This window comes from Meleagris gallopavo, chromosome 17, assembly GCF_905368555.1.
Source record: "Meleagris gallopavo chromosome 17, MGAL_WU_HG_1.1, whole genome shotgun sequence".
Lineage (NCBI taxonomy): Eukaryota > Metazoa > Chordata > Aves > Galliformes > Phasianidae > Meleagris > Meleagris gallopavo.
Window position 1 is genome coordinate 9,700,204 of NC_139420.1, and position 24,834 is coordinate 9,725,037.

The window sequence follows — 24,834 nt, forward strand, 5'->3', positions numbered from 1 at the left end:
TCCATGCTCTGCAATCTGAAGGGCATACAAAACTCCCCCTGCCTCACCCAGGGCCTGTCTCCACATTCTAAAGGAGGACTACAAACTCCCTTTCCCTCACACACCTTTCTTAACCTTCCTGCTCTTATTGCCAGATGAGGACATAACAGCATTCTTCCATCCAGTCTTCCGTATTTCTTTACCACAAATGAGGTTCCTGGTTAGTGAGAATACCAGAGGAGTCACTTGCCGTTGGAACCATCTGTTGTTGACAGCTGACAAACTTCAGCTTTGCCATCTTTATGAGACAAGGGACACAGCAACAGGCCAGTTAGCCTTTAGTAAGCACTCCTTGCATGGGTAATACACTAACCTTCTCATTAGGTGTTCAGCTGTGTACTCTGCCCTACAACTCTGGGGGATGCCCAGGAATAGTGACTTTAAGTGTTTTCACCAAGAAGAATTAGACAAAATGATGAGCCAGAAATCCCCATTTTGCCTCTAAAAGCATGACTTTCCCAATCATCAGCCAAAGGGAAACGATGCTGTGTTGTGTGACTATTGCAAAACCTTTTAGTTAAATACAAAGGCAGCACTCAACACTATCTTGTTCCGTATGTTCAGTACCCAGCTAGGGTTAACTACCCACATTTCCATGGAAAGTATCATGAAAACTGAATGATAAATCACAACCACAGTTTAAATAGAGTCAAGTGAATGCTGAGGAGTTAAGTGACATCTTTACCAATGAGTCGGTCTATCCTGTAGAGCTACCACTTCCCATCCTCCTTCATCAGCTAACACAAGGAAGGGATGCTACCAGTGCTGTAGGTCAAAATCCCACTTGATCTGTTTGGATGATCTCGTGGAGTTGGTTAAAACCCAAAGTGGCTGAGCTCTGGTTGGGATGCACGTAGATGCGGCTGCCGTGTTTCATCACCTGCTCTGGTGTGCATCCCTTCATTTCACTGGAGCTTCTCCTTCTCTTGCCTGAAATGTGTTGAAAAATTAAGTGTAGTGGCCAATATCTTGGACTGTGTGTTTTAAAATCCCGATGTGTCCGTTGGTATCTGACATGACAGAAGCTTATTTAGCCAAAGAGAAGTAGCTGCAAGCTAAGTGGAAGCTGACTCAGCCCTGCAGATAGATATGATAGAGGAGCCATCCTCAGTCATGAGCTAGCAGATCAAATTCAGACATGACACAGATCACATTATAAAGGATATATGAGCAAGTGCTCCTTGTGGCTTCTGTGCCACAAAGAACAAGTGAGTCAGCTGGTAGCAGCAGCAGAATTTATCCTAGAGCCCAAGACATGAAAAAATAAACTGCAGAAACCTCCCCAGTAAATTTCTATAACCTTCTGTTCTACCTTGGCCTTCTGTGTTTGTTCCTTCAGCTTTCTATTGCTTGAGCGATCCCTCTCATACCACCTTTCTCCATTTAGGTCACTTCTGAATATAGCCCATTTGGCCGGGCTCCAGAGGAAGTCAAGTTGGGCCGCCTCCTTAAAGGCTCGCTCACATTTCAAGGCAGGCGTGCCGTTGCGGTGCATGCAGAACATGCCGTTGTGTTTGGGAGGTGGAAAAGGGTGAGTGAGCATAAAAATCACTTGTAGGCAGAGCACTGCATCCCCGCTCAGCATCTCTCCTCCAACACAGCACTGCACACCTTCAGTGACCTGCCTGTGTACTGCCTATGATTCTTGGAAGAGCTGCAGACACGCAGACTGTCCTGCACACAGCAGGATGTGGCTTACCGACTTAGTCCCATGTCAATGAGTGACTTCCTTTCATTTAAATCTCACTTGTTTTGGGGAATCTGGTATTTCAAATGCATCCTCTTGTGCATATATGCACACACAGCGCGTACAAAATAAAGGCTAACTCGGAAGGTGGCACAGTCTCTTCCCTACTGATGCAAATTAGGAACAAAATCCATCTTAAATACTGGCAAAGCCAGTGTCCAGGTAAGGAAACAAGCCTAGAGGGAGATGTGTGCCCACTGGCCCAGCAGATGTGTCCAGGCTCATTTTGAGATGATAGGGTTGAGAGGCAAAGCACAGCTCACACTGTGTGCACGTATCCATAGGTACAGACACAAAAGCAACAGATTCTGGACCCAAGAGCCACAATGCTCACAGACTGTGGTTGCAGCCACACAAACTGAGGAACCAGCGCTGATGTTCAAGATGTGCTTGCAGGGAGGCACCCGAAGAATTCCACAATGTCCTCTTGATGTTTTCTTTGCTGCGCTGTGCTGTGTGTGATGAAATGCACACCCCATGCTGTCTGAATGTCTGGCTGACCCCCTTCAGACAGCAGCAAAGAAATTCCTCGTATATTTAGAAGCCATGCTCTAAGGTTACGTATCAAGATACAGGCACGCTGCTGTTTTGCAGAATGCAGCTGCCCTGGAAGAAGCAAAAGATGCTAATCTGATCCAGGAGCTGAGGCCAGCAATTTCAAGTTTCCATCTGTCTCTGCCTGTAATACATGCAGGAAGGAAAAGAGAGTTGGACTCTGGGCAATAAGCGGTGCCTTCAGCATGCAGGAAGACTGCAGAAAAAACTGGAAGCCTGGAGCAGCCATGGGAAAGGAAGACTGTTCTCCTGACCAGGACACAGATGTTGAGTTGAAATACATCTTACTGCTTTTTTTCCCCCCTCTCTATTTCACAAAATAACAAAAATCACAACATGCTCAAGACAGCTCTTTTTTTTTCCATCTGCCTTGGCAGGTGCAATGCATAGTAATAATAACATGTAATCTCTGTGCCTGTCGTAGGTACTGAAATTTGTTTGCGTGGCTCTCAAAAGAAAGAGAAGACATTAATTTCTCAGTCAGACAACAGCATCTTGCCTTGCACAGCTACTGCTGGCACCCAAGGTCTTGATGGCTCATGTAGTGAGATGTTATTTCCTCGTCTTCAAACTGGATTAAGATGCTGATTACCTCACTTTGTCTGGCTTCATCAAACCTACAACAACATGATTTGGTTGGACAAGGAGTGCATTCATTTCCAGCACAAGAGGGGAGGAGAAGGATTTGTGTTCAACTGCATTTCTCAAGCATGGTTGGAAGCATATGCAAGCATAAATAAATGAAGAGAAATGATATCAATATATCAGTAAAGCAAAAATAAGATTACCTATGACACAGAAGCACTAAAGGACATTAGAGGAATTGCTGCATTTTCCCACATCTGTCACATCAAGTGGTTTAATATAAAGCTTTTATTTTTATACCAATCAATAGCACTGCGAGGTAGCAGCATTTATCTTCAGAAGCACCGAAGTTACAACGGCTCAATTCCCATCTATCCTATGAGTGAGATTTCAGAGATATTTATGAGCCTCAAGATGCAAGTTAGATTTCCACTCTGGTTTTCAAAAGCATCCGAACAAATCAGGCGACTTGCTCCTATTGATCTACACTCTGCTTAGGCACTCTGAGAAACTACTTCAAGTTGTGTGTCCTCTAATGCTCGGAGAACTTTGAAACACTTTCTCTCCTCCCATTCCACGTGCTTTGGTTTCAATGGCAGTGCTGGGATGGAATATTTTGTGTACAAAGTGTTACTGCAGTGATGCAGTGGTGTTCACTTTGATGAGTGCAGTGCAAAGCTGTTGTAGTGAGCTCACCTGGCTGCCTTTCCCAGCCGTGGTAGGAAAGCCTCATTGAGAACACTGATGGACCATTCTGAATATGCCCCACCACTCTCTGGATGCTGCCTTGAAAACAAAGTCAAGAGCCCAACCTGCTGAGATTTTGAGTGGCAGCTCGTCTCAAACAACTTCTGCACGTTTTAGCTACAGTACAGATCGATTGAACAGCACAACGTAGGGCAGAAGTCCCACGTTTGCTTCCATTGACTTAACTCTGAAATCGCCTGCTAAGTTTGAGGAAGGGAAATTACTGTTTGAAACAAAAAACAGGAAAGAAACTTCCCACATACCAGAATGGAGATGAAGTAAAAGTAATTTTATTCCACTTCTCAATGACAGTTGTATCATATCTGATAATAGGCAAGCTACTCAAAGTCCCACAAGACATTATCAGACCACTGAAATAGTATTCAAAAAAACAAAGAGAAGTTCACAGAACAGCCACTGCTTGGGCTCATCAAAACCAGTGGCCACATTCCGCCACGTACAAGTTATATCAGTGTAAGTGCTGAAGAAATCAACTCATTCCACTGATTAAGAATGAAGTTTTGTATTGGAGTAATTAAGGACAGGCTGTGCATCACTGACTTCAATGAAAAACAGAAGCTGGCAGAAAGAAAAGTGAAAAAAGCACGTTAAAAACACAATACCAAGGCACAGAAAATACATGCTACTTCCAGGCATACGCTTTAACAAGTACAGATTTCTGGGAGATTTTTTTTTTCTTTTTTTCTTTTTTTTCTTTTTTTTTTTCTTTTTTTTTGAATAATAGGCATTCTCCTGCCAGGCATGATTCATGGCTCACGTGCACCTGTAAAACTCCCATGCATTTCTGGGTATTCAGTCCAGATTTATGTTACTGCAAGGAGAGTAAGTGTAAGTTGGCATAGCTTGCTTGAAGGCGTAGTAACGACCAAAACAAATGGAGCAACAGTCACCAAAGATGCCGTCATCTGTGTCAATGCTCGCAGCTCGCTCCTCTGAACACATAATATTTGGGTGATAAAAAGGAATACATTCTTTCAAACAGTTTTCAGCTAATTAAAACTAGTTGTCCCACTCTACGTTTTCATAAGGTATTGAGAAACTGCAGTAATTAAGAGGGCATCCGTTGTGCAGCCTAAGGCTGTTCACTGAGGGGTAACTGAGGATCAGCAAGTCTACGTAAATCAGTGAGTGTAGAAAAGTCTGTCCATCTCCGTGCTGATAGATGGACTATTCATAGCAAGACGAGAGGGTGAATTAAAAATAAGACACGAACAAAGCAGAACACAATGGAACGATGCGACTTGCTATAGGAACAGTAACAGAGGGATGAGAAAGAACATCTATTTAAAAAGAGCTTTTGTGAGATTAAAAAAAGAAAAACTTCTTATATACATGGAGTTTAAAGAGGAAAATATGATCAGTGCAACTTTAGTGCAGGACTAGAGCTGAGTTAAGGGAGTTCAGCAAGGAAGGACAACAAAACAAGAGGAAATCATTAAAAATATGGATGTATGGAACGAAAGTATTTTCTAACAGTTAAGGGATTGAAATCGGTCCCAGGTGGTGAAAAACCCAATGCAATGACCTAAAGGCTGGGGGTGACAGGAGAAAGCAGCCACCGAGTCAGAGTACACCCACAGCATTACAAAACACACTGTGGGATAAACCACAAACCCGTTGTTCTGATTCTCTTATGTTGAAACTATCGTACAGGAATACAAAAACCCTTCATGGCCTGATCCAAAACCCACTGAAGGTGACAGGAGTTCCACTAGCTCCAGCAGGCTGTGCATCAGAGCTTACACTGTGCACTAGAAACAGTCAAGACAGGTTGGCTTTGGCTTGGCTCAGCCAGGGAACGTCATGGACCCAGCATACATTTCATGTAAGTGAGAAAGAAAAGGGAGTTGTTAGGGCGAGGTTATCACATTAGGGTAAAATAAAATAAAAAAAAACACTTCTTTATACTGAGGTTCTGTATAAATAAATAATTTGGAAAACCTGGTCACGCCATGCTGATTTACTAACTGGGCTATCATTGCATCCATCAGCAACATGCCTCTGCAGACTTGTAGGGTCAAATCTAACAGTCTGGAAAGATGGGTTTCCTTTTCTTCTTACTTTTCCTCTCCTGAGATTTACATGGTGATGTATTCCAAGTGCAGTCCTGGTCTTCAGATAGCATGCTGCAAGGACACAAAAATATGTTTTTAAAGGGGGAAAAGACAGAGAGTTTGCCTTTTGAGCTTAAATTATTAATTCTACAGATCTAAGGATACATTATTTAGTATCACTTGTTCTCTTAAAAAAACATCCCTCCAGATTAGTGGTTCAATACTGCTTTGAATCAAAGCAGTGTTTTTAATGGCACCAGGTATCTGTCAGTCTGAACAGAATTTTTAAAGTGGGTCGCTTGAATCAATGCATGTTGGGATCTTCCAGTGGCAGGAAACGGGCTCTCACTTTGCTCAAGTTTGTGCCCTGTGCTTTGCTATCAGCAAATCAGTCCCTGCAGTCAGACAAGTAGGCTTCATTGAACCCTGCTTTGCTGTGGAAAGGCCACTAACAGGCTTCATGAAAGAATGGGGTGGGAGTACTGGGTGAGAGCAAACAGCCTGACCCACAGCATCCTGCCCCTGACAGTGACATGCTGCAGATGCCTAGAAGTGTGTAAGAAAAGCCCAAATCCTGGAGGATATTTCTCTCCTTATTGCCTTCCAGCTCTGGCAATCTGTAGCTTAGAAATTCTCTGATGCTGAGATTGTATCTGCATCTTTGCATCTAAGCTTTCTTTCTTACCTTCTCTCGTTGCTGTTTCAAATAATTTGCATTTTTGGTGTCTGTTGCAAACAGCAGGAATCAGTTCCACAGCAGCATTGTATGTCACATGAAAAGTATCTTCTATCTTAAAGCTGCTTTCCTCTGATATCTCTCAATCTCATTCATAAGAGACATAAAATAACCCCTCTCTACCTTCTTTCGCTGCCTCCAACTGCTTGCCTTTGACTCCCACATTTTTCAAGCCAAAGAGACCATGTTCATTTTGTCTTCCCACACGCAGAGATTTTTTTCATACCTTTCAGATCTTCTCTATTATTATTACTATTTTTTTTTTGTCTCCTACATCTTTTTTGAGAAAAGGGCCTCAGAAGCACAGGGAGAATTCGGGATGTGGTTCAGAGCTGAGTGTCACCCATCAGTAAGTATTTAATCTCTCAATTCAGTTTACTCTCTAAGCAGGCATACTGCAGCAGACTAACATCACACACAGGCTGTGGCACACAGCACTGCCCAATTTCAGTTTGCTGTTATGTCTCCTCACAGCAGACAAATACAGCCCTTCTCTCACTGCAGTTCTTGATGGACAACATGCCTGTGAGCACATATGCACAGTTATACTCAGTGGTGACATAAATACCGGTTTAAGTTACATCTGAGCAAGCAGTGGAAATGTAATTCAGTGCAATGGACTGGCAGGACATGAGTGCAGGGGAAGCTGACAAGATAGGTTAAAAGTTAGAGAATGGAGTAGTAGAAATTGGGCCTGGAGAGGAATGGGTGCACAATGCAGCTTAGAACTTGGTGTCTGCACTCCATAACAAGGAACACACCGGTTTATGTTGATCAAAACAGACAAGTCAGTTCCAGCAATGAAAGTGATGATTTCCCCTTGTCTGCATTCAGGGTTATGACTGCAGAAAGTAGATGATTCCTAAGTGTTGGGGTGGGCCCTGTTCCAGGCTCTCTGTTTGTATGTATTTGTTAAAGATAACGTGTCAATATTGAGGACAAATGAGGCTCTCCAAGGCAGCAGCACAAGCTCAGAGTTGGCTTTGCACTGAGTAAATCTGCAAAATGGAAAGGAAAGTCAGTGCTGTTTATTCCATGCAGGTGCAGGTGTCTCCTGCTGTTATTCCTGTGCTACCTTGCTTGGCAAATGAGTAAACCAAGGAAAGCAAGTGAGGAAGCTTGAGGCTCCAAGGTAGGAACCTGCTGAAAAGTGAAAGGACATTCCTCTTCCTGAGCCTATCAGTCCCTGCTGATCTTTTTTCAGAAAGATGTAACAGCCCTTTGAGTGTTCCTGTGGTCTGTGACTTGCTACCAGATGCAGGTCCATGATCTCATCCACCTGTTCCTGGGCAAAAAGAACTCTGTGGGCAGCTTACTCCAGGGCACTCCCCTTAGCAGGCTATCCAAGTGTCACTGGCAATCACAAGCCACTGCAGTGATGAATTATGAGCATCAAAACTTCATCTGTCATGCTCCTTCCTATTCATTTCATAATTCATAAGCAACAGATTTGGCTAGAACAGACCAAATGAACTGCAGGATCACGTATGTCTGACCTTGCTGTCCTACAAGGAAGTATAATCATTAATGGTAGTATAGTTACTGCTAGACTTGTTCAAACTGGGAATTTCTTACACTGTTTCTCCACAGCTTCTACCATTTCTACCCACTGAGTGGGTTTTCTCCTAGCTGGGCTGGTGGGGCTCCAGGGGAACCTTTCTCAGCTCTGCTTAAAGCACAGGACTAAAGTCCCTTTCCAAAGCAGGATGGAATACACAGCAGGCTGGGTACCAAAAAGCAAGAAGAGATGTCAGAAAAAAAAGGGTGATTTTGACTAGATTATTTAATAGGGCACAAGTTTTGTTATTCAGAGGACACCGAGTTTCATCACATTAGACAATGACCTCATCAAACTAGTCTTCTAGAAATACCATTCACAGCGAACAAATTACTTTCCAGTGAATGCCGAAGGAACTATGTCCAGATCTGGAGAGATATCTGAACACTCATTTCCCAAGCAGTTTCAATGAGAGATGCTCAAGAGTGGCAAAAAAGTTCTTTGGTGGTCAAGGTAAGAGTTTGTACAGATGATGGCATGAGTCTGCAATTGCAGTGGTGGTGAGCTGCAGGGCACTGCCTCCAAAACTGCCTGACATGTCAGATGCATTGACCCAGGTGAGGCTTCAGAAGATGTGGCTGTCAAGGTCACAGCTGCGAGGAATCCTTGGTGCTTCTCTTCAGAACTGGGGCCGCTCTTGTAGGAGCTGCACTCTGACTGAGGAGCTGAATGCCCATGGGAAAGGACTGCAGAGCACTGGGGTGTACTAACCAACAGCACTGCTTTCTTCTGTGAAGACCAACAGGGGCTTCACGGAGACTTTGTAGAGGGGAGAGCCTGAGCTCCACCATGGAAAGGATGGAAAGGATGGACAACTAAACGTTGCACTTGAAAAAGAGCTGAACAGAGAGATTCCCATGATGGGGAAGACCTGAAGTCTGTGACTTCTGGCAGGAGAAGGAAAATCCTTTCCAGGAAGAGCAGCCAGCCCCTCAAAGAAGGTGAAGAATTCTACTGAAGGAGACAAGTGAGAATAGATGAAGTACCAACATAACTTGGAAATGAGATGGCACACAGCAAGCATAGGGTTGTGGAAGGAGAATAAAAGGGAGGTATCTTAATGACAATTTTCAGTGGGACTCGTATCTGTTAGGACAAAGAAAAGCCAAAATGAGTATCAGCAGGAGGAAATGGATAATATGGTGGTTGGTAAATACATGAGAATGAATCCTGGGAGGGTCGAGTTTGTCATACATACTGGTGAAGTCTAAATTAACTTTCATGAAAAATACGTATGTGTATCATAGAAACATCAAACTGTGCCTCGTGGTAATCAAATAAATCAGTGGCAGGGCTGACTCATTCCATTAAGGCCTTTCTGTACCAGTTTGCCAATATCAAAGCATGTTTATTAAATCAAGTAGGTTTACTTCGTGTGAGCAGAGATTGCAAAGTGGCTGCATGTCATGATGACAAAAGTACACACGGATGTGAGACCACTGCATGGAGCACGCGATGCCATCCATGCCAGGCATATGGCAAACTCAAAACCAATTTAGGATAAAATATAAATGGCCAAGAGAAAGGAGACTCGGATAAGCACTGAGGGTGGAAAGGGCAGCTGAGTGCCCCTATTCACTCATTTTCACGTTAGAAAAATAAAGAGGATTGTCACCCCTATCAAATACTTTCTTAGAAGCAAGGGATCTCCAAGGGGCTAAAGGGAGAAGGGAGGTAGGAAAGGGACAGGAAGACCAGGGAGCAAGATGAATCCACTTCAGCCCTCACAAACTGGAAGTACCACTTGGCCAAGACACCTCTATGGAAACTACTCACTGAATACAAGAAATTACTATCCCAGCACTACGCTGAAGATTCCCAGGCTCCTAAAAATGCTTCTACCTAATGCAGCCATTCTTAAAAATAAAATAAACAATCCTAAAAAGACAAAACTTAAGAAGATAAGTAATAAAGTCATATTATACTGATTTACCGCTGCATACTTCCTTGAGGGTAGGATGTAGATGCTTACAAATACTGGTTAGATGTCAAGTGCTACTTCTAACTTCTGTCAGTGGGCACAAAGAATCATTCACGTTCAGCAAACAGGATCTCACTGTTGGGGAAGTGAAATATTAAATGCAGTTGAATGTAGACATTTGTGCCCTAGTTAATGAGAATGCTTCAATTCAGTGTTTTTTGCCACTCCTCACGCTGCCCTTCTCTCCCTCTACTTGAAAAAAAGCCTGAGCTGCTCCCCTTGTGCTCTCCGTGTTTGGGAAATGTTAAGGTGGCAGAAGGGAACCGAGGAATTTACTGCTGCTGTCAATTACAGAACTTGGCACTCCCAGCCTGAACTGACTTGGTTTTAAATCTGTGAGGGCTCAACAAACCCAACGCAGGCTGTACCGAAAAGAGTTTGCAAAATGCAAGAGATAATAATGAATGAAAGTCACTTCTGATTTGGTGGCACCAGGCACCAATATCCTACAGCAACGGCCCCCAGTTCCATTAACTACTGAGTTCCACAGGGCACACTGAAGTGCTGCACACGTTTGACCAGCTGCTCCATTCCACCCCTCAGAGATGTCCGTGTGTCAGTTGAGGTGATCTCTATTTTAAGCTTACACAGAAGTTTGCACAGTGAGTTGGAAAGCCCAGGGAAAAAAGGTTCTCCAACCAAAAGAGCCAATAATAAATTGATTTAAATTGGTTGTTTTGTTGGAGGGGGCACATTATTGGGAGGAGGAAAGAACGCACTGCTGCACGACGTCAAGAAAGGATATCAAAGCTCTAATTACTTTTGTTCTTTTTTTGCTAATAAGCTTACAGTCTGCATAGCCACTGGGACTCAACTTCTTCACTACCATTCCAGCCGTGTGAAGGCAGATCAGCTGCAATGAGCAAACAACCTGCACCTGCAGCAAGTCGAGGCAGCATTACATTGGCAGTAGCTTTACATATAGTTACAACCACCTTAACATCAAATGGTAAAATGATAATTGATTCTTTTCTCCTCCTTATAGTTAAAAAAAAAGTAATGTTGGACAGACTGTGAGACTGAAAATTAACACCTTTAGATGTCATTACCTGAGCTTAGGGATCTCTGTGCACTAGGTCTTGCAGAGGAGGAAACAGAGGGGTGGGAAAGAAAGAAAGCAACTGCCCCATAATTAAAAAGCCTATGGGAAATGCAAGAGTTTCCAGAATATTCACTGCTGCTAACACAGTCGTTTGCACTTAATGACAGAAAACAGCATTTTTTAAATTTCAAAATAAAGTAAAAATCGCTCTTTTGGAAAATGTGTAACAGAGATGAAGCCCTTGCATAGACAAGTGCTTGCCTTGGAACTGACAGTATTTTGCTTACCGTTGTGAAATGAACTACGCAGTAGATTCCAATGATGACAAGGCCAATGATAATTGATGCAACTGCAACCCACAGTGCATTGCGACCCAGTCTTCTTGATCCTTCTATGTCTCCTTGATTATAACTGTTTAAAGCCTGTTAAAAAAAAAAAAAAAAAAAAAAGGAAACAAAATTGGTGACTTCTTTTAAAAAGAGCCAACAAATCTGTACGCAAACCAATGTCACTGCAGGCAGCAGCAGAAAAGGTGAAACAAGGACATCGAGGTAATCTGAAGAACACATCTGAGTGCCATCTTCACATGCTAGAAATTCTGTTCCTTTGTATTGTTAGAATACTCTGATAATTACTATCACATACATTCAGAGGTGTGCATCAGACATACGGATATTATCTCAACAGCCTAAGTTCATCTAGGCAGATGTTTGCCACTCATCACATGGAAAGAGGTGTGATAGGATCACTCTGATCATCCAGTCTTCTGTGAGATCAGACTTGGTGTCCTTTGGTTACGAGTAATTTTTTTGGTAGCAAAGATAGAAGAGTGGAGATCTGAGACTGGAAAGCAGGAAATGAACAAACGCTTCTGATAAGTGAAAGCAGCAAGCACTATATGGATCAATGTTCCCCCATTTAAAGCCAAACTCTGCCTCTTCTGTAGTGGTAGAAGTGCCTTCGTTATCACAGACTTCTTAGCTAGAGAGGTTTTAAACTTAATCCGAGATTATTCAAATGGTTTTAAAGCAATGGAACTAATCCAAAGGAAAGAAGAGCTGTTCTGTAGAGAGCAAATAACTTCTAATTCTTCGCCATTGTGTACTTCCATAAAAGCTTGGCTGAGATCCTTCAGGGTAAAAATCACCTGAAAGATCTTGATGAGAACAAGGGCGAAAGACCAAAGGTGATTTAATTAAAGTGATTTAATTCTCCTGAAAATGAGCCCCTCCGAAGCACAAGGGATCTTAAAGGTGATGCTGCCAATGAATTCACTGTAGGAGCTGAACCACGTTGGAAGGCTTCATGCACCTTTCTCTCAACAAAGCAAGGCGAGTCACAACACCAGTGACTTCTGCCACATGAGATGTCATCATCTTCAGCTTGGGAAGCACAGATGTTGTGACTGTGAGACTTGCCTTACTGCTGTGCAATCCTGCAGTCCGACCCAGAGCTGAATGGAAGATTTGACAGCTTGATTCATTAGCTTCCACGTGCTTTCACTCAGATCATAAACACCACCCAGTACAGCACTGAGATTTGCCTCAAAATGGCACTAAGAATGCCATTCAGTTACATGACCACCATGCCATGTACCTTCAAAAACTTATTTAGCCTTAATGCTAATTATGAATTCTATTGAATTTCATATTATTTTAATGCTACATAACTTCCATCAGCACATTATCCCAGATCCAGCAGTTGCATTCTTTGTTCAGATAGTCACTGCTGAAAAAATGGAAACAACTCACTAATTATCTTTACTCTTTTTCAGAGAAAAGCACTGTGGCTACTAAAGTTTATTTTAGACTTCATGGGACACCAAGCACTGTTTGTAGAGCATTTTTTGCCAAGCGGAAGAATAATGACAGACATTATCTCTGTGTGGTCTGTCAATTAGTGAACACAGAAGTTAATGGACTAGATACATCCTCGCTGTTAGCACTGCAGCAGGATCGCTCTTGCCAAGGCAGTCCCAGAGCAATGAAGCCCATATTCCTAGAATTGCATCTCAAGGATAAGTACAGGTATTTACTCTCTTGTGTCTGAGAAAGAGTGAGCTGCTGATTGCCCTTCAGGAGAGCACTGATAGATTTCTGCTCTTCCTGGCAGCCTACATGCCTAAACATTTCTCTGTTACAGTTCCCTAAAGAATACCTCTAATTCCTCTCTTGGCTGCCAAATTTTGATGGGATTGGCTAATGGAATTCATGGGGAAAGTGGGAAGAGATGGAAATGGGCACAAACACACAGGATGACTGCCCAGGGCTTGTTTCCATACAGTACTGGGCTGGCCACACGTAATTGTTCAGGCAGAACAGTGGCACAGTCATCCTTGGTTCTCCATCAACACAACCTCTTGCTGAGAGGATGGCTGGCATAGATCCTCTCGCACAAGTAACTCCACTGTTCTCTGCAGTCTTGTCTACAGAAGAAGAGCTTTCTTAGGTTTTCTCAAAAAAAGCCTTTCAGGAGGGTCAATAAATGGAAAACGGTCTACATTGATCATGAGCAGGCTGACTTATTCTCCTGCATCTGGCAACAGAACATGGCTGTGGCTACAGGGAGAAACACTGGAAAAGCATCACTGACACCCCAGCCATGACTTTGCTTCCCAGCCCACCAAAGGAAAAGCTTCCCATGACATCTGAGTGGTCATGGTTTCCATGACCATCAGTGGTCCTGCAAACATGCTAAGCTCAGGTCCCCACGCACGTGGTCTCAAGGTAAGGCCACAGTTGTAAGGAAGACATGGCAGCATAAGCTTGCAGTTCTGTGTTATTTTGCTAATGTATTTGGGAAGCCTGGAGAACACCCGCGTGATTCCTGCAGGTGCTTCATAAATAATTCACCCTCTGCAGTTTAATAAGTAATGTCATTTTAATAGAAACCCGCGACAAAGAGCAGGAAAATAGCATTAATGACAAAGAAGAGGATTTGGGAGAGACAGGAAGGAGACGAAAGCTTCTTTATTAAGAGGCTTAAATGAAATGGTGTAATTTAGACAGCTTCCAAGAAAAAAAAGAAAAAAAAATAGAGGTTTTGGGGTAGAGCTCTTTGAAATTAACTTCCATCTACTTCAAAGAGCCCTCGGATTGAGCCTTCAGTTTTCAACATGATAGGCAACATTAACTGTGAAAGCTGTCAACGTTCCATCTGTGATTATTTCCAGTGACTGCAGTGTGTACAGAACACAGCATCTGTGTGTGATGTTTGGTCTGTCCAACTTCTCCCATGAATTTCAGCCATTGTCAGCCTGATACCAGACAGTTTCTCAAGATTCTGCTACCCCACTCTGTGTAGCCATAGACTAAACTAAAGCCACAGCTCTGCAGCTGCTTATTGAGCAATCTCAGTGACTGACACCAGTTTCATGTGTGCTGATCAAAAATGAAGCAAACTCTCACATGAACAGAAAAGTGCTGAATTAGCTATGAACCATGAATCCCTTTCAAGGTGCATTTTCTTTTCCGCGCTGCCACAAGACTGCTTATGGTAGAAGCAGAAGTGGTACAGAAATCCTCCTCCCCATCTCTTAAAACTCTGGGCAGACCAGACGGAGGTGCCCTGATCAATATTTTCTGTGCTTTTGCAAAAGCCAGACTGTCACAAATCTTATTTGACTGTGCCTGGAAACGAGATACTCTCCCTAACTCAGACCAAAGGAGGAACTGGATGTGCTGGCTCAGTGTGACTCCTCACTGCAAACAACAAACAGAAGGAGAAAGAAGAGGGACCTGAGAGACAACTCAGAGACAGCATAGTTTGTTCTGCAGGTTGTACAGTTCTGTGCAAACGCTGTACTTCTGTCACTCTGCGGACAAGTTGAAAGTGTTATGGGAGAGGAAAGCTGTACCATTTTGCAGAGATGAGAACAATGTGAATGTGCTTAAGAACAGCTGATGGGCCTTGTTTAATCCCATCCAGGTAGGTAGCAATGTTCTGTAAGGTATTAGGTGTCCACGTACCTGAAAGGCACATACAAAAGCCACCTGGAATTGGATGACGAGTCTGCCACGCAAATCTTTGAAACAAAGACAACTGGAGGTGCTGTACTGAGTCAGGCCAACAGGGTTCATGGAACTGCCAGGCCACAATGAAGGCACAGAGCAAGAAAAGTTTATCATCACAACAGGGAGGACCTGGGAAAGGTCCAAAAATCAAGTCAGCTGAGACCTGGAATGGGAAGATTTGTACCCCTAAAGGTGAGAAAAGAGTGAGAAAAGCAGTGCTGTAAGTGGGGCAACAGAAGAGACGAATCTGTCATTTAATTCGGGGGTGTTGGAGCCCAGACTCTACTTTTAGCACGAATGCTATTTTCATTGTCTGAATTGAGAACGCTTAAGGAGGACAGACACATACAAACAGGGTGCTGAAAGGGGCATGGCCCTCTGCATGCCAAGGGGACTTTTCCATCCCTTGGGTTCATCTTAGGCAGTGGAAATTAGCACGGAGAATTCTGCTTTTGTGGGTCCAGACCTATTCTGACACAAGATCTCAGGCAACTTATACAAATTATAGTAAGAAAAGAAGAAACCTGCTCTTGTATCTCAGCATCAACACTTAGCAACTCGAGGAAATGTGCTCAGAGAGAGGGGATGCAGGTCCCAGCAGAGCACTGATTAAAAGCAGAACCTGGAGCAGAGGTGAATGGAGCAGATACAGGTTGCAGCTCCAAAAGGAAGGGGATAGGGCTGAGGGAAACAAGCCAGACGTGTTATTTTCATGGAGAAGATGGAAAAGAATAATGTTGAAACAGAAGGCATCCGCACACAGTGGGATTTATCAGTCGAGTTTTAGGTTCCCCTCCTTTAAAGGAATTGCACAGCTGTGACCTGCACGGATTGTTTCACATTCAGGAAGTGCTCTTCCCACCTCGGTTTCTATACATCCCACAGAGACAGTCACTTCAGCCTGACTCCCAAAGCCTGCGTGAACTTCAGCTGGGGCGTGGGCAGACGTTCCTCCATATGGGGTGCAAAAGTCTTTAGAGGCCAAACTCTGCCCTCAGCATTTAACTTCTGCACAGCCCCAAAGTGAAAGCGCTGGCACGGTGAACAGATGCCCACGGCCCCAGATCATCACCTCTCACTCCTTTATACAGCGCCCGCAGTGCCCACTAACTGAAGAGGTGCTGGGTACCAAACCTGGCAGATTTCACCTTCTCAAATCAAAGAAAAGAGCGTGGTGTGTAATTAATAATAGAGAAAAAAATTAAAAAGACAGCTAATACTTTTCTTTTCTGAACACAAATGGTCATGAAGATGGCTTGGAATGGCTCCTTTAAGTTACTTCAGGGTATATTCCAACATCAGGGTATGATTTGTGATCAATCTTAGTAGTGTTAGCAGAGTTTGTTTTAGTATACTTGGAGATGGGCAAGTATTCTAACAGCTAGTTGCAAAAAGATACAGCTATATTTTTGCTTACCTTTTCCACCTGGCTGTCAGAGAAAAGGAGGAAAATACACAACATGTTTTAAAACCCTTAATACATTGCAGCATTACTGTTCATACGTCCTGTCAGAAAACTCTGGACCTGACTGTGCAACTTTCAGCCTGGAGAAGAGGATTCTATCAGTCCTTCCTGTTTTAACGGGATCGCTGCATTATTAAAGGCTATGCAAATGGTTACGGCACGGAGGAGTAAGCCCGTTCTCTGAGCGTTCTGAAACAACATAAAGCTTTCTTGCCAACAATCTAAAATCACGGCTGTTTCGTCTGCTTTTCTTGCGGACAAATTCAGCATCAAGCAGAAGAGGCTGTTCACTGCCAAAAAAGTGACACTATCAGAGTCGATCAGCTGAAGCAAACAGCTCCTAACTGATGTGCAGACCTGATTTCTGCTCCCCGGCTGCCGCTTTCCCAGTCTGTAAGTCCAATTCAGCATGCAAGTCAGTCGATGCAACAGATCTCATTAACCGGGATAAACTTCCCTCCTTCACACAGCCTGAGACTGAAAACTCGCCTCGAATTGCCTTTCCCTCCGCCTTTGTCATCTGATAAACCTTTCTGAGCCGGTTACCTGCTAGGACAGCGCTACGGACCCCCTGGCTGATGCTCTCTGCCCCAGTAACTCCGATGCCGGCTCCTCCGCTCCCGCTTTGCCCCTTTCCAGCGGATGGGAACGGCTCCAACAGCCGCGGATCGCCCTACTCGCACCCGCAGCCCCAAGCCGGGGGTCGGGCGCTCAGAGCCGCCCTCGCCCTCCGCGGTGCGACTCACCATGACGGCGAAGACGAAGGCTACGATGTTGATGGGATACGCGGGGCAGAAACAAGCGAGGATGCTGAGGAGCAGGTAGTTCTTCGGCCGCGGTTGCGGCGGACCGTCGGGGAGTTCATCTTCGATGTTTGTCTCGGGGCTGTTGTCCAAAGCCCTCTTGATGTCGGTGCCGGCGGGGAGCGAGGACATGAGGCTGCGGCACGGCGGGCGGGCGGCTCGGAAAGCCCAGCGCCGCGTTCCGGGCAGGCGTGACCCCACGGCGGCACCCAGCCAAGGGAGCCGCCCGGAGGGCGCTGCGCGGCGCTTCCCGGATCGGCCACCAGGGGGCGCTACCCGCGGGCGGCTCCTCTACTGCGAAGCGATGCAATGCATCCAAGGAATCACAGAATCACAGGGTTGGAAGGGACCTCAAGGATCATGAATCTCCAACCCTCCTGCCACATGCAGGGCCACCAACCTCCACATTTAAGACCAGTTTGCCCAGGGCCCCATCCAACCTGGCCTTGAACACCTCCAGGGATGGACGGGTCATCCACAGCCTCTCTGGGCAGCTGTTCCAGCACCTCACCACTCTCATAGTAAAGAATTTCCCCCTGACATCCAACCTCAATCTTCCCTCCCTCAACTTAAAACCATTTCCCCTTGTCCTGCTGTTATCAACCCTTTCAAAGCGTTGATTCCCCTCCTCTTTGTAGGCTCCCATTAGGTACTGAAAGGCTGCAATGAGGTCACCCTGCAGCCTTCTTTTCTCCTGGCTGAACAAGCCCAGCTCCCTCAGCTTGTCTTCATAGGGGAGGTGCTCCAGTCCCCCGATCATCTTGGTGGCCTCCTCTGGACCCTCTCCAACAGCTCCCTGTCTTTTTTGTACTGGGGGCTCCACGCTTGGACGCAATATTCCAGATGGGGCCTCACAAGAGCAGAGTAGAAGGGGACAATCACCTCCCTGTCCCTGCTGGCCACCCCTCTTTTGATGGAGCCCAAATGGGGAAGGGGAGGTTGGGGGGAAGAAGATGAAACTAAAAGACACACAGTGCAACCCGGACTTTTCCTGGCCTTTGGTTAAGTGTCTTTTAACTGCGCTCGCATCATCCCCCTGGAGGATTTCCTTGTATTCAGTGAGCCCCAGCAGCGAATGGCATCAAGGCTGCTTTCCTTTGGTCTGGGCTGAGGTTGCCAACTGACCCCAAGTGACATGCTAAACTTAGTGAAAATATTAAAGAATTGGTGGCTCAGGCCCAGAGTGTTTTGGGCAATTTTTAGCAAGTGATGCAGTCCTTACTGAGCATTACATCTGCATGATGAAATTCTCTTTGGGGGAAGCATGAGGGAGAGCAGGGAAATCAATGTGTTTAGTTCCAAAGGCCACGATATGGGAGGAAAAAAAAACTATAATAACCAATAAAAACATACAAACAACAAAACCAAAGACAAATTAAGCAAATAAAGCTCTTCTTCCGTCACGGTTTTGAAGTTAGTGAGGAGAAGCATGACAGCCTGTGTTCAGAAAGGAACTGTGCCATATACCATAAGAAAACAATCTTTATAATACCCACTTTATAGTAATAATGGAGCAAAATGGAGGGACCTTTGAGGCTGAACTGTGTCCGTGTCTGGCTTTTCCTGAGAGCACTTCATTCACAGAAGATACAGCAAACAGGAGGTGTGCACAGAGCTTTATGAAAGAGCCACCTTTAGCACTGGGAGTTCTGCAGTTGTCTCAAATGGAGCCATTGCTTCCTGCTTGCAGATGTCTTCCAACAAGACATAATGCTGTCAGCACAACAAAGACCTGTATAAGTGCAATGTGTTTTCTTCCATAGGCAACTGATCATCTCTCAGGCTGCATTCCTGGAATATAACACAGAATGAGAACCTACTGATCTATAAACATGATGAAAGAAAGGATTTTATGTCTTTAGGAAGCAGTAAGAAATGCCAAGGTTACATCTGCTTGCCAATTCACCCATTAGTGCTCGGGCATGGGCTTTTTGGAGCTGTAAAACCTCTGACATGTTCTCAGGGGACTTTAAACACAAACCAGGCAAGCACAGAAGATGCAGTTTGTATCACACTGCACGGTTACTTTTAGAATTGATTTCAGTAGTGATGGAGAACATGGACTCACCTTCTGCAAGACACATGGAGCTATGGGAGATGTCAGACATTCAGGGCAATTTGTGATAATGGCAGCTCAGTAAGAGGTTTGTGAGACAGAGGCTCTGCCATAAGGCAGTTATTGCAGCTGAATTTAGTGGTTTGAGAAGATGGGTTGAAATGCAAGAAATATATCATGTTGGGATGATGCTGCTTACATTTTAAATGGCACTGACTTGTAGGTAAAGGAAAAAAAAGGGGATATTCAAACAATGGCTTAATGTACTGCAGTGAGATGGTGGTAAATCTCCAAGGACCCGGGGAAGATTCTTACTTCAAAGCGAAGATGAGCACAGTCAATCTGTATGGCAGCAGAGCTGGTGAGGTCCAACAGCCTCACTTCAGGTCATGCCTGCTGCTCACTGCAGCGAAGTTGAGTACATTGCTCTTTTCTGACTGCTCTGAACAAAAAGAGACTGAAAGTTTTTAAGGACAGCAGAGAAATAGTAACCCAACAGTACTGCAAGTAGTGTCCTCTTAAGCAAACACAGAATCATAGAATGGCTTGGAAGGGACCCCAAGGATCATGAAGCTCCAACCCCCTGCCACAGGCCGGGCCACTAACCTCCAGATCTGGTACTGGACCAGTTTGCCCAGGGCCCCATCCAACCTTGCCATCAACAACTTGGTGTTTCTCAATACGATCACATGGCTGCCCATCATCGCCTCTCCTTCCAACTCTTCTGGACAAACATGCAGAAAGAAAGACTGTAATAATAAACAAAGGAGTGCTGTGAACAACACTTCCTATTTTTTCCCCCAGTAAAGTATTCTCTGGCTAGACTGTGGGCTCAAGCCATTCTGAAAACAGCAGTCAAGATGTTCCCAGAAGCCTTTCTTCACTCTTCTCCACTCAAAAGATGGTTTGGGGATAGGAGGTCACAGTAACAGTCAGTGGCCACGCAGGGCTCCATGCTGAGTTCTACTTATCTGAAGAAACAATTCTAAGCATCTTCCAACGTTTAGCCATGTCATTCTTCCCAAGGGGACTGTAAATATACCTACCTTGTAACCCCAAGGGAAGATAAAACTATAAACCCAGGAGACTGGAAATTATGTAGTTCATTTTCAACGTCTAAAATTCTCATGCTGTATCCACTACTCAGCAGATTAAAATTCTTCATATGATTTCATGATAATGAAAAACATCCTTGCTTTACAAGAGGAACAAGCAAACCTGCAGGGATTGAAGCTGTTCATACACAGCAGGGTTGGTACTTTTGTCATGTGGACGAATGCTTCCCCTTCTCTCAACAGCAGGGATGGGGCACATGGAAGTGGACTGAAGCTTTTTTTTTTTCTTTTATCTTTTTGAGAAATAAGAGTTTTGTATCTGATCATTCTAGCTTTTGTTTGTAAAACGCTATGCATAATGACTGTGCCTCTGACAAGTAGGTGGGAACATCCCTTCTCACTTGCTGTTCATTCTCATGACTGTTGAGCCACGTAGCAAGACTTCACAAACTCACAGACCAAGCAGTACTAAGGAGTACAGGATGATTACGGTCTCAAAAAAGTGCAAAAAAAAATCAAGTTTTGTAATGCACTGCGTTGACCCCAGTGCAGCTATGCCATGAAGGTTAGTAGCAGGCCTTGGAGGTGGCCATTAAGCTTTTGGTTTTAGGTATTTTGGTATCACCTGGGTGCTTCTCCAGTGGTAATTATAGGATCATAGACTCATAGAGGTTGGGAAAGACCACTAAGATCATCCAGCCCAACCATCAGCCCATCACCACCATGCCACTAAACCACGTCACTCACGTCCCAAGGGTGAGCACAGTCTGGGAGATGGGAAAGAAAAGCAACAGGATTTGGGAAACTGGGAGAGATGGGAGGGGAGGAAGGGAGTGGGAGGAAGGATGAGTCAAGGAGCTCAGTGGGGAGCGGGTCTGGGGCAGCTGGCTGGCTGTGTTTTGGCTACTGGCCTTGGGACTCAATGGCCAAGCACCCCAATATCCCCATGGGAACAGCTCAGGTAGTGTTTGTATAGCAGAGCTTGCAGACAGAATGGTTTGCACAGACACACTGAACGCACAAAACATGAATAGAAACAAGGGAGAGATTTGGGAGGCTGCTTCATGCCCTTTCCTGGTACCTGTGGTTCCATTCAAAATAAATATTGGGATCAAACTCTCTGCTGACCTTACGCAACGGAAATTGTTGCAATAAGCCACAAAGACATTCCTGGCTCTGAAGTAAGTTTCTCTATGGACAAATCACAGAATGCTCAAACCATTCAGGCAGGCAGAGTGAGTTAATGACAAACTAATAATCCTTTATCTGAAACTAACCTTTAAAGGGCCCTTGAATTCCAATTGATTTGCTGGGAGTCTAGCAGGGGTGTTATTAATTTATGAGGTTGAATCAGATAGGCACAGTTAATTGGTTTTCATACATATTAAATATTCACACAGTTATACTTTTCCTCAGACAGGGAGCTGCTATGTTATTTAACTGAATCCTGTAGCTAAACGTTACAAGAATAATTTTTGTGGTGAATTCTCATCTTACAAAGAAGCTCATTTGAAAATTACTTCTTTTCCAGGAGAGTGTGTCAATATCTGTACATGGCACAAGGTGTTGAATCTAGTCTTTGCCATAAGTAAATGAGAACATTCAGGAATCAAAGACCAGAATCCCATTGGCCCATTGGCTTTTTTTTTTGCCAGCTTGCCATACATGTACATACATCACTCTGCACTTCAAGAGTTAATTTAGACCTGTCCCTGAGACTGTTCACATCTCTGTCATTACAGTGATGAGAATTCCTTTTGCTGTTGTATTATTGTGGGTATAACTGAGTCAGCAGTGCCTGTGGGGCTGATGCATTACTCTACCACTGGGACTGGTTTGTGCCCATACTTTAAGAGGTACCAGGAGAGAAATGCTTTTCTTACACATAATTCTCCTATTTCATCCTTGCAGTCATATGCTCTTATTTTTCATTCTGGACTGTGGCTTTGCAAACATCAAAAGTCCCTGATGAGCTGTTGCTTTGGTAAATTATTAACAGTAAATTAATGTGTGATCAGGGAAACGTCCAGATTAAGAAATCAGAGACTTTTTCCATTCACTGTTACATTCCTGAAGTACTCTCATCATTTGAAGCCAACAAATAAGTTGAGTGATCAAACCTGCTAGTGCTTAAACACACGTGAAGACATCTCTATATATCTGACACAACCTATTTCCTTCCATCCCTCCTGGCTTCTGACCTGCCTCATTTAGTCACACATCAGCATCAAAGGATCTGTTCCCACAGCTCAGACAGCGATGGGCATCTGCTCAGTGCTGGGGGTGACCTGTTTTGTGCTGTGAGGAGCCCTTATTTTGTCTCATTGTCCCATTTTCCTAGAAACAGTTCATTTCTTGGAAGTTTTCCTCCTTGTGATTGGCAAGGCAATCTGTTGGAGCAGCGCCCTCGAGGCACTGAATTAACAGGATCTCTCTTACATCACCTTCAGCATCCTGAAGCAGAGCATCAAAGCTCACCTACGTTTGACTTCTTTTGGAACCCACCAGATAGAATCTAACAGCCCAACAAAGAGCTTGCATGTCTTAGGATTAAATACAGGGGAGATGAACCACAGACAGGGATTTTATAGGTCACCTGTAAAGCACGTTTTGAATCCATCACTAAACTCATAAGTGTTCTTAGCAGAACTCGAGCAAAGCTCCAACTCTGGTATTTGCATTACCAAAGAAATTGCAGGGGTGATTTGCTGTCTAATTCTTACTAGCAAGTAAGAGGAAAATGATGTTTTGAATCATTTTCATACGTTCCAATGTTTATGAAAACGTTGTAGCATTATTTAATACTGCTTCATCTCAAATAAGGCATTTTGCAATGAATTTAATTAGTTCTCATTCACCACAGAGTGAATCTGGAACTGCTTCACAGATTTCTGTGAATCAGCTCTGGCTTCACACAGGAACAAACTAGAGCAAGACTTGGCTGGAAGAGTTGTTCTGAGGCCAGTAGCATCATTGACAAATAGAGCAGGGTTTGAACAAAAAGGCTAAATTATGTCCATTAGGGACAGTTTGGATCTGGATTCAGATATGAATTTGTGGGATAAGCTGAATACTAATTGTTTTATAAATTATTAATATGCTTAGCACTTTTCCATTGTGTAGCATCCCCATAGGACCATCTCTCCACACACACATACACACATTCTCTTCTTTCATTAAAGATTCCCAAATACAGTAATTAATTCCTTTCCTTCCCCTTTCCCCTCCTCTCCTTTCCCCTCCTCTCCCCTCCTCTCCTCTCCTCTCCTCTCCTCTCCTCTCCTCTCCTCTCCTCTCCTCTCCTCTCCTCTCCTCTCCTCTCCTCTCCTCTCCTCTCCTCTCCTCTCCTCTCCTCTCCTCCCTTCCTTCCCTTCCCTTCCCTTCCCTTCCCTTCCCTTCCCTTCCCTTCCCTTCCCTTCCCTTCCCTTCCCTTCCCTTCCCTTCCCTTCCCTTCCCTTCCCTTCCCTTCCCTTCCCTTCCCTTCCCTTCCCTTCCCTTCCCTTCCCTTCCCTTCCCTTCCTTTCCTTCCTTCCCTTCCCTTCCCTTTTTTCCATTCCCTTCTCCTCTTTCCCTTCCCCTCCCCTCCTCTCCCCTCCCCCCCACACCCTCCCTTCCCCTTCCCCAAAAGCAAAACGTTGGTTTTCCTCATATCTATCTCACCCACTTGGATTATATGGGTCACCGTTGTTCCTCTTTTCCTACAACAAATGGGAACGGTTGGGTGTTGCCATCTTCCCTCCACACTTCTTGTGTGCAGTTTTCATATAGACCACACATCATTTGCTGCAACCTGCCCTACTTTTTAAATACAGTTTGGAGAGCCATAGGTAGGAAACAGCTTCTTAAAGGCAAGTCTTTGTTAGGATACCCTGCAAAACGTTCAAATAAATTATCTATGCAAAAGAATATTTTGATGACTGTTACAGTAATCTAGGACTGGAAATGAACTGAATGTTGCATTTGTCAGCTGTGATGGGTTCTTTTAAAAATCCACTACAATTTATATTACAATGCCTATGTCCATCATACATAGTTGGGTGTAATTTACAGTAACATGTACTAAAGCATAGCCAACTTAATAAAAAGTGATATAAAGCATATAGAGAACAAACAACCCTTTGCCAGGAAAAATAAAAAAAAGGAAAGAAATGCCAACAAAGAAGAAAGGCTTTCTTTCTCATCCTTTCCCTGCTTCAAACTTTAATTCTGTCTCTGCAAAGTGCATCTCTGGTGCATGAAGTGACCAACCTGAGCTTGGATGTTCATTTGGGCTAATGGAGTTTGTGAATGACTGGCCTGTTAGCTGAAACTGTAAAGGACCAGAGCAGAATGGGAGTAAGGGTGAGCAGACAGAACCGATCCAGCAGCTCTACCACA

At 44.2% G+C, this 24,834-nt stretch overlaps 1 protein-coding gene across 4 annotated transcripts; it reads right to left on the minus strand.

The window, feature by feature from the left end:
- Positions 1-3,941: 3,941 nt before the first annotated feature.
- TMEM233 (transmembrane protein 233) lies at positions 3,942-23,748 on the minus strand. Of its 4 annotated transcripts, XR_014886927.1 has the most exons (6): positions 19,718-23,748; positions 17,290-19,137; positions 11,353-11,487; positions 9,976-10,098; positions 5,756-5,820; positions 3,942-4,252 (listed from the first exon to the last, which is right to left on the minus strand). XR_014886927.1 is itself a non-coding variant. In XM_085238274.1 (4 exons), exons 2-4 carry the CDS (start codon positions 17,476-17,478, stop codon positions 5,809-5,811), a joined length of 336 nt encoding a protein of 111 aa, XP_085094400.1. In that variant the 5' UTR covers positions 17,479-19,137; positions 19,718-23,734; the 3' UTR covers positions 3,942-5,808. The 4 variants fall into 4 exon arrangements, 1 of the variants encoding a protein (XP_085094400.1); XR_014886926.1 differs by having other exon boundaries at positions 3,942-5,820; XR_014886925.1 differs by lacking the exon at positions 9,976-10,098 and having other exon boundaries at positions 19,718-23,740.
- Positions 23,749-24,834: the final 1,086 nt, after the last annotated feature.

Bases quoted from the DNA above. Each gene is read 5' to 3' on its own strand.
- TMEM233 (XM_085238274.1), bottom strand. From the start codon at position 17,478: ATGTCCTCGCTCCCCGCCGGCACCGACATCAAGAGGGCTTTGGACAAC. The intron at 11,488-17,289 runs GTGAGTCGCACC...TTTTTTTAACAG, and splicing joins CCTTCGTCTTCGCCGTCATG to GCTTTAAACAGTTATAATCA.